The sequence below is a fragment of the Penaeus japonicus genome, unplaced genomic scaffold (assembly GCF_977035675.1).
Source record: "Penaeus japonicus unplaced genomic scaffold, GWHDUDI00000001_assembly GWHDUDI00000021, whole genome shotgun sequence".
NCBI lineage: Eukaryota > Metazoa > Arthropoda > Malacostraca > Decapoda > Penaeidae > Penaeus > Penaeus japonicus.
In genome coordinates, this window is record NW_028234423.1 from 5,684,512 (window position 1) to 5,694,511 (window position 10,000).

The 10,000-nt window shown below is 42.1% G+C and overlaps 1 protein-coding gene across 8 annotated transcripts in view; it reads right to left on the minus strand.

Moving 5' to 3' along the window:
* Positions 1–10,000, minus strand: part of LOC122247033 (glutamate receptor ionotropic, kainate 2) — a 153,035-nt gene that overhangs the window by 47,467 nt on the left and 95,568 nt on the right. For 5 of the 8 annotated variants that reach the window (XM_086548604.1, XM_086548602.1, XM_086548600.1 and 2 more), the window contains 4 exons: positions 9,086–9,238; positions 8,030–8,131; positions 4,046–4,147; positions 679–882 (listed from right to left, as the gene is read on the minus strand). In XM_086548604.1, coding sequence (XP_086404730.1) covers positions 679–882; positions 4,046–4,147; positions 8,030–8,131; positions 9,086–9,238 — 561 coding nt within the window. The remainder of the gene's footprint in view (positions 1–678; positions 883–4,045; positions 4,148–8,029; positions 8,132–9,085; positions 9,239–10,000) is intronic. The other 3 variants (XM_086548603.1, XM_086548606.1, XM_086548605.1) reach the window with 1 other exon arrangement.

A 10,000-nucleotide genomic window follows, 5' to 3' on the forward strand; every position in this document is an offset into this window, starting at 1 on the left:
GTATGTATAAATATGCGTGTGAGTGTATGTGTAAGTTAGTGTGTGTGTGTGTGTGTGTGTGTGTGTGTGTGTGTGTGTGTGTGTGTGTGTGTGTGTGTGTGTGTGTGTGTGTGTGTGTGTGTGTGTGTGTGTGTGTGTGTGGGTGTTGTGTGTGTGTGTGTGTGTGTGTGTGTGTGTGTGTGTGTGTGTGTGTGTGTGTGTGTGTGTACATGGATTAATATATAGTACGCAAACAAGATCTGTAAACAGTTATGTAAGAATTTGCAGTAGAAATATTTCAACAAGACGAATAAAAAGACAAACTTGCGTCGAAGGAAAACCGCTTCACTTCCGGTTCATGGCGAACTGAAGATTGTAGATTTTCGATACAAAGCGTTTTTATTGATCAAGTACAAACCAAATCTACAAAGCTACAAAGCCGCTACGCATCAAAATCGCCCAACATTTTACAGTGCGAATAACACCCATGAGACTTCGAGGCTTCGACCTCTTAACCAAAATATATCTACAAGCATCTATCTCCTCGACAAAAAAAAAAAAAAAAAAAAAAAAAAAAAAAAAAAAAACGACTTCATACCAACATCACAAACCCAAAAATATAAGCACCTAAGCCCAAAACAAGCCACCAAAAATACCCCCCCAAAACTACAGCACTCCTTCTCAAATTACGAATTTTACCCCCGACATGAGCTGCCTCACGACCCCATTCCACTCTCCCGTGACCGGGTTCTGAGCGCCGTAAACTCCCTCGGGACACAGCTCGATGATGTAGTCGAAGCCGGACAAGAGCGAGATCTCGTGCAGGAGGTCCACGCAGAACCCGTAGAACCGAGAGTTCCCGGTAAAGTTCTTGCCGGGGCGCATCATCACGAACGGGTTGTTCTGCGGGGAGGGTCAGGTCAGGTCAGGTCATTGTATGGGGCGAAAAGGGGAGGGGGGGTCGAGCGGAGGAACTCCTCGGTGGTGGCGGTTGAAGGTGGAGAACAGGAACGATTTTTGTGTGGGAAGCTTTTCAAAAAAATATAACTAGGGGAAAGTGGGGGCGTTGACATAGTAGACATGAAACGTAAAAATACAGACATAATGGATGTAGGCTTGTGTGTGCGTGTGTATGTATGTGTGTGTTTATTTGTTTGTGTGTGTGTTTGTTTATTTGTGTGTGTATGTGTGTGTGTTTGTGCGTGCGTGCGCGCGCTCGCGTGTATGTATATATGTATGTATACTCACACATATACTGTATATGCACACCGCATAAGTATAACCATCAGTCTTAAAACAAATAAACGGAAACAATCAACCAAGAAGACAAGAGGAGAGCAAACAAAATTTGTAAGCTCCCGAGGCAGAACTCAGTCCAGTTGCATAACGTTCCCGTCGGTGTCTTAGCCCCCACGAGTAGAGAGCCTCCCCCCTCCCCCCCTCCTTCCCCCCCTCCCTCTCTCCCTCTTGAGGTTCTTGTAGAATAATTTAGAGAGATGAGGGAGGCAGGGAGCGAAAGAAAGAGGAGGAGGGAGGGAGGGGGTGAGAGAAAGAAAGAAGCAGAAAGAGAGAGAGAAAAACTAACCGATTGAGAAAGATAGCGAAGCAGTGTGAAGAGGGAAGGGAGGGAGAGAAAATGAGGAAGTGAGAGAGAGAGTTTGTGTAATCTAGAACACAGAGTACTTGGCTGGAGAATCCGGTGCGATTTGCCTGGTCTTTGATCTTGCCCCAACCTCCCGCCCCCTCCCTCCCCTCCAAGGGATCGGGGGCACCTGGAGGAGAGGTTGTAAACACATGCACACGCACACGCGCGCGCACACACACACACACACATACATACACACACACACACACACACACACACACACACACACACACAAACACACACACACACACAAAAAAAAAAAAAAAAAAAAAAAAAAAAAAAAAGCTACGCATCAAATCGCCCAACATTTGTAGTGCGAATAAGCCACGTGAGGCCGGGAATTTTATTCCACTATTCTTCGTTCATTTATTTATCTATTTTCTCTTTTTCTCTCATTCTTTTTCAAAACAAAGACTGAAACCCACATATAAAAATGAATGAAGGGAAGAAGAAAAACAATAAAAACTTTAAGAAAGCAAAAAATAAAATACATTCACAGGTAAATAAAAGGACAACTATTAAGAAATGTAAATAAATTTTAAACAAATATAATAATAAAAGAGAAGGAAAATAGAAAGCAAGCAAAAAAGGGAAAACAATCGGTAAACAAACAAACCAAAAAGACAACCATTAAAAAAAAAAAAAAAAAAAAAAAAAAAAACGAGAAAAGAGAGCAAAAGAAAGAAAAAAAGAAAGAAAAACAAGATCACCGCAAGTAAACAAAACACAAAACCAACTACCACGAAAAGTAAAAAAAGAAAAAGAAAAAAAAAAAAGAAAGAAAACAAGGCCCCAAAGGACAAAGCTAAGAAGATGCTCTCAACGGTCTTTAGGGATATCAGCAAGGTCGCGCCTGAATATTTTACGGAGCTATTGTGTCACTGACGATGCCAGACGGGTAGTGTGTGAGAGGGATAAGAGGGAGGTGGAAGGAGGGAGGGAGGGAGGAAGGTGGGAAGGGAGGGAGGGAGGGAGGGAGGGAGAGAGGATGGTGGGAAGGGAGGGAGGGAGGGAGGGAGAGAGGGAGGTGGAAGGGAAGGAGGGAGGGAGAGAGGGAGGAAGGTGGGAAGGGAGGGAGGGAGGGAGGGAGGGAGGGAGAGAGGAAGGTGGAAGGAGGGAGGGAGGGAGAGAGGAAGGTGGGAGGAGGGAGGGAGGGAGGGAAAGAGGAAGGTGGGAAGGGAGGGAGGGAGGGAGAGAGGAAGGTGGGAAGGGAGGGAGGGAGGGAGAGAGGAAGGTGGGAAGGGAGGGAGGGAGGGAGAGGGGAGGAAGGAAAGAGGGAGGTGAAGGAGGGGGGAGGGGAGAGAGGAAGGTGGGAAGGGAGGGAGGGAGGGAGAGAGGAAGGTGGGAAGGGAGTGTTTGGAGGGAGGTGGGGAGAGTGAAGGAGGAAAGAGGGAGCGTGGAAAGGAAAGGGGGAGAGGGAGCAGAGAGGGAAGTGAGGAAAAGGTGGGAAGGAGGGAGGGAGGGAAAAGAGGATAGAGGGAGGGGGGGACAGAGGGGAGGGGAGGAGGAGGAAAGATGGAGGGATTAGAATTAGTTAGAGGAGGAAAGCTGGGAGGAAAGAGGAAGGGGAGGGAAGAGAGAGGAAGGAGGAAAGGGTGGGAGGGAGGGATGAGCGAGACGGAGGGAGGGAGGGAAAGAGAGAGGGAGGGAGGGAAAGTGGAGAGAGGGAGTTAGGGAAAGAGGAGAGAGAGAGAGAGAGAGAGAGGGAGGGAGGGAGGGAGAGAGGGAAAGAGGAAGGAGGATAGGAGGGAAAGAGGAAGGTGGGAAGAAAAGCGGAGAGAGGGAGGGAGGGTTTGAGGATGGATGGAGGGTTGGATAGAGGAGACAAGATGGGAGGGAGTTTGAAGGAAAGAGAGTGAAAGAGAAGGAGAGGGTTAGAGAGATAGAGAGAGAGAGAATAGAAATGTAAATGATAGAGGAAGATGGCGATGCAGTGTGAAAATCAAACTTACAAGGAAGAAAAATCTAACGAAAAAAACTCACGTTAACTTTGGAAGAAGTAGACTCTACAAAAGCGAAAGAAAATGTGCTTTATCACTATGACTAAGTACTATAAGTGTACACACACACACACACACACACACACACACACACACACATACACACACACACAAACACATACACACACACACATACGCAAACACGCACACACACCGACAAATAAACAAACAAACAAAACAAGCACACAGACCCACGTCAACCCCCCTACAACAAGAGACTATTTCGAGTCAAGTCCCTGACGTCATTGAAACAGCTCAACCCTTAACATCTCCTTTTCCGGGATTAGTCTCGAACCACGACACAAATTTCAGCCCCGACGACGAAACAACAACAAAGAAAAAAACAACAACAAAAAAACAAGAAAAACAAGAAAAAAAACAAACAAACTCACCGGTCGTTCCTTCCGACAACACGACTTACCAAGTTGGTCGTGACGAGGAGGGTGACATTCATCGTCCCGGGGTCGTAGAAGGCCGCTCGATCGGTGATGTTAACCCCGATACCTGGACCCCACTCCCCCACCTGACGAGGCAGAATCGCGGCATTAATATTCATGTAAGATTCACACCCAATCAGCTCTTACAGCGGTGGAGTAGTCGGACAACCATGAAAACTACGAATCGGCTTGCCCGTGTCTTCATTTGCATGGAGGGGGGAGGCGGGGGAGGGGAAGGGGGGTTAGGAGGGGAGGTCTTCATGTTCTTGTTCTTGTTTTTTTTTTTTCTTTCTTTCTTTCCTTCTCTTTTTTTTTCTTTCTTTCTTTCTCTTTCTCTCTTTCTCTATCTCACTCTCTCTCTCTCTCTCTCTCTCTCTCTCTATTCCTCTCCCTCCCCCCCCCCTCCTCTCTCTCTCTCTCTCTCTCTCTCTCTCTCTATTCCTCTCCCTCTCCCTCCCTCCCTCTCTCTCTCTCTCTCTCTCTCTCTCTTTCTGTCTCTCTCTCCCTTATCCCCCCTCTATTTCTCCCTCTCTCTTCCCTCTCTCTCTCTCTCTCTCTCTCTCTCTCTCTCTCTCTCTCTCTCTCTCTCTCTCTCTCTCTCTCTCTCTCTCTCTCTCTCTCTCTCTCTCTCTCTCTCTCTCTCTTTCTTTTCTCTTTCTTTTCTCTTTCTTTTCTCTTTCTCTCTCTCTTTTCTCTCTCTCTCTTCTCTCTCTTCTCTCTCTTCTCTCTCTTCTCTCTCTCTCTCTCTCTCTCTCTCTCTCTCTCTCTCTCTCTCTCTCTCTCTTTCTTTCTTTTTTTCTCTCTCTCTTTCTTTCTTTCTTTTCTCTCTCTCTCTTACTTTTTTCTCTCTCTCTTTCTTTTTTCTCTCTCTTTCTTTTTTTTTCTCTCTCTCTTTCTTTCTTTCTTTTCTCTCTCTCTTTCTTAGTCTCTCTCTCTCTTTCTTTCTTTCTTTTCTCTCTCTCTTTCTTAGTCTCTCTCTCTCTCTCTCTCTCTCTCTCTCTCTCTCTCTCTCTCTCTCTCTCTCTCTCTTTTCTTTCTTTTCTCTCTCTCTCTTTTCTTTCTTTTCTCTCTCTCTCTCTTTTCTTTCTTTTCTCTCTCTCTTTCTTTCTTTCGTTCTCTCTCTCTTTCTCTCTTTCTTTCGTTCTCTCTCTCTCTCTCTCTCTCTCTCTCTCTTTCTTTCTTTCTCTTTTCTCTCTATTTTTCTTCTCTCTCTCTCTTTCTTTCTTTCTCTTTTCTCTCTTTCTTTCTTCTCTCTCTCTCTTTCTTTTTTTCTTTTCTCTCTCTCTTTCTTTCTTTCTTTTCTCTCTCTCTCTCTTCTCTCTCTTTCTTTCCCTTCCTCCCTCCCTCTTCTCTCTCTCTCTTCTCTCTCTCTCTCTTTCCCTCTCTCTCTTTCTCTTTCCTTTTCTTTCTTTCTTTCTCTCTCTATCTTTCTTTCTTTCTTTCTCTTTTCTCTCTCTCTTTCTCTTTCCTTTTCTTCCTTCCTTTCTCTCTCTCTCTTTCTTTCTTTCTTTCTTTTCTCTCTCTCTCTTTCTTTCTTTCTATCTCTCTCTCTCTTTCCCTTCTCTCTCTCTCTCTCTCTCTCTCTCTCTCTCTCTCTCTCTCTCTCTCTCTTTATATCTCTCCCCCCTCTCCTTCACCCTTTCCCTCCCCCTCTATCATACCCCCCCCCTCTCTCTCATTCTCCCCCCTTCTTCCTTCAAGTCACGTTTTCTTAAGAAATCCATTGTTATTCGAGGTTCTCTCCTTATCCCTCCCGCCTCCTCCTACATCTTGCCATTTTTCTTCCCTTGCTCTTCACTTCTCTCGTCCACATGCCAACACACATGCATGCACGTACATATAGATAGATACACACACAAACACACATTCAAACACAAACACACACACACTCAAACACAAACACAAACACAAACACACACACACACACATACACACACACTCAAAAACTCTCACACTCACACACACACATACACACACACACACACACTCAAACACAAACACACTCACACACACACACAAAAAAACACACACATACATATGCAATCTCACAAACACTACAAATAAAAGGAAACGGAAACACACACACACGCGCGCGCACAGGCATATACATACACATTTACAATAACTTACACATAAAATAACATACACACACACACACACACACAAAACAAACACATACACAACCCACTCAAACATAAACGCAAACACACACACACACACACACACACACACACACACACACACACAACCCACTCAAACGTAAACGCAAACACATCCCCCTCACAGACTCGCTCACAAACAAACAAGCAAATAAGCACAGCCGCGTCGACCGATGTTGCAAGCATGTTGCATAAATCCTTCCTCACTCATCTTTAACCTGGTTGCATGAGAAGCTCACTTTTCTCCGGGGAATATTCACTTCTTCCTTTATTACCTGTCTATACCTTTTTTTCTTTTATTCTCTCTCTCTTCCTCTTCTTTCTTCATTCTCTTTCTCTCTCTCTCTCTCTCTCTCTCTCTCTCTCTCTCTCTCTCTCTCTCTCTCTCTCTCTCTCTCTCTCTCTCTCTCTCTCTCTCTCTCTCTCTCTCTCTCTCTCTCTCTCTCCCTCCCTTATTTTATTCTTAATTTTATCAGAGTTGCCATGTCAGTATTATTGTTTTTTAATATATATCATTTTCATTATATTCCCTATCATCATTAGTATCATTATCATTTACTTAATAATAATGAATGACATAATGATAATTTCACTCTTCATTACAGCTCTTATGATTACCATTATAACCACTATTGCAATCATCAATATTCCTACCACTATTATATTATCATTATCATTCTTATCATTACTATCATAATCATTATCATTGTTATCATCATTATTATCATCATTATTATCATCATTATTTTCATCATTATCATCATCATTGATATTCTCATCATTATTATCATCATTACTATTCTCATAATTATTATTATCATTGCTATTCTCATCATTATTATCATCATTACTATTCTCATCATTATTATCATCATTATTATCATTATCATTAACATCATTATTATCATCATTATTATCATCATTATTATCATCATTATTATCATCATTATTATCATCATTATTATCATCATTATTATCATCATTATTATCATCATTATTATCATCATTATTATCATCATTATTATCATCATTATTATCATCATTATTATCATCATTATTATCATCATTATTATCATCATTATTATCATCATTATTATCATCATTATTATCATCATTATTATCATCATTATTATCATCATTATTATCATCATTATTATCATCATTATTATCATCATTATTATCATCATTATTATCATCATTATTATCATCATTATTATCATCATTATTATCATCATTATTATCATCATTATTATCATCATTATTATCATCATTATTATCATCATTATTATCATCATTATTATCATCATTATTATCATCATTATTATCATCATTATTATCATCATTATTATCATCATTATTATCATCATTATTATCATCATTATTATCATCATTATTATCATCATTATTATCATCATTATTATCATCATTATTATCATCATTATTATCATCATTATCATTATCATTCTTATCATCATTACTATCATAATCATTATCATTGTTATCATCATTATTATCATCATTACTGCCATCGTCACCATTATTATTATAATTATTATTATAATCACTATCCCTATCATTACTGTTATTATCATCATTATTATCAACATCATCATCATCATTATCATTTCTAGCAGTAGTAGTAATAGTAGTAATAGTAGCAGTGAGACTAATAAGAGTTGCAGTTAGGATGATAATAGCAGTAATATAAATCATATCCTCATTATCTTCATAACCTTTATCATCATCACTAATATCCTCATAATTACCCACAGCATTACGCATCACATCATCAGCATTATCGAGACTCACCTTAACAAGCGAATGTTGCTTCAACTTGAGAATGTCTAACTTGAAGTTGGTTCTTCGTCCTTCCTTGAACTGGATCGGGCCCGTGATGCCTCGGAATTCCACCTGGGGGGTGAGAGGGAGAGGGAGAGGGAGGGAGAGAGGGAGAGGGAGAGGGAGAGGGGAAAGGGAGAGGGGGAGGGGGAGAGGGGGAGGGAAGGAGGGAGGGGGAGAGGGAGAGGGAGAGGGAGAGGGATGCGGGGGGAGGTAAAGAGGGATTCACCGAAGTTGTGGGTGGGGGAGGAGGGAGTAAAGGGTAGGGGAAAGAAGAAAAGAAGTCGGGGGAAAGGGTAGGAGGGAAAAGGGGAAATAGGGAGGAACAGGGAAAAAGGGGGGAGGGGAGAAAAAAGGGAGGAAGGAGGAGAGGGAGGGAGAAAAATAAACAAGGGATAAGGGACACAAAGAGTGAGGGAGAGGAGAGGGAGGGGGAGGGAGAGGGAAGAGGGGGGGGGTGGGAGGAGAGGGAAGGAAAGGGGGGAGGGAGAGGGAGAGGAGGGAGATATGGGGAGGAAGAGGGGGAGAGGGGGAGGGAGGGAGAGGGTAAGAGAGGGGAGGGGGGAAGAGGAGAGGGGAGAGGGGGTAAAGGGAAAGGAGAGAGAGAGGAGGGAGAGGAAGAGGAGAGAGAGAAGAGAGAGGAGAGAGAGAGATGAGAGAGATGAGAGGAGAGAGAGGAGAGAGGAGAGAAGAGAGAGAGGAGAGGACCAGGACAGACCAACAGGTAGACAGAAGGAGAGGGGAAAACAAGAATGTGAAATTAATTCGAATATTGCGTTCACGGAGCCACATCGAGTCATGCACCTCAACACAAATTGAAAGTGGTCTTTTATTTCTGCAACTTCCCATTACGAGCAAATTGAATCCAAATATTAAGACGATTAATTCCCGAAGGATTTTTTTTTTTATCATATCATTCGACGAAATGAATAGAAAATTATAAAATAGAATGTATGAAACATCTAGGAAAAAATATGTTTGAAGAATAAACCGAGGAAATAATAACGGTACTCAAGGGCTACCAACCGAATTTATATAGTTGAAGAGAGAGGAGCCGTCACTCCAAGGCAGCTCGTGGTCGCAGGAGAGGTTGGCAACCCTGAGAGTGGTAGACCTCTCTAGGGCTTGCAGTCCCAGTGCAAACACGTGCACGCTGTCGTATATGAGGGCGGGTTCTGCCTGCAATTGCAAGAGAAAGGCCTGTCTTATCGGGATGAATTCGTTAATGGCGGAGTGAATAGGTAAATGTCGGGTAGCTGAATAGGTTGATGGCGTGTAGGTTGACTAGACCTATCGAAGTCAAAATGACTACATTACCAACATGAAATAAGAGATCGAAGTCCAAACAAAGAAGCATAATTAAAGCCAGAGAATACAACGGACCATACGACTGTAAGAACCTACAACAGACGATACACTTGTGTAGTGTGTCGTCTCACAACTGGTTGCCAATTTGCGTATTCAGCTATTATTATTACCCTTAATTCATACCTGACACCCGAAAGTGAGTCATGCCTGTGTGCGCATAAATAAGAGGGTAAAAAAAACTCTTCACGGAGACTCATACACAATTTTACATACTTGTGAATACTTACGTAAAGACAGACGTACATGTAAAATAATTCGTATCAACTTAAATGAAAGGGTAAATATTATTGAAATTATGGGTGATAACTGACAAATTCTACTTTGTTTAGATTATCTCTTTGCCCTGTTTATTTGATTTTAATGCTGATACTGAATGTAAGAAAAGCTTTCCATTGAAAATTGTAATCCAGTCCTGATCTTGTTTCTCAATGACTAAATAATTAGATTATCATTTGTTCACTTGCCTGAGGACGTCATGCTCGATCGTGCATTACCAATATATGCTTTTTGAATATCAATAGACAACAAAAATTCTAAAACACGAGCAAATGAAACACGGTGGAATTTCCCGCA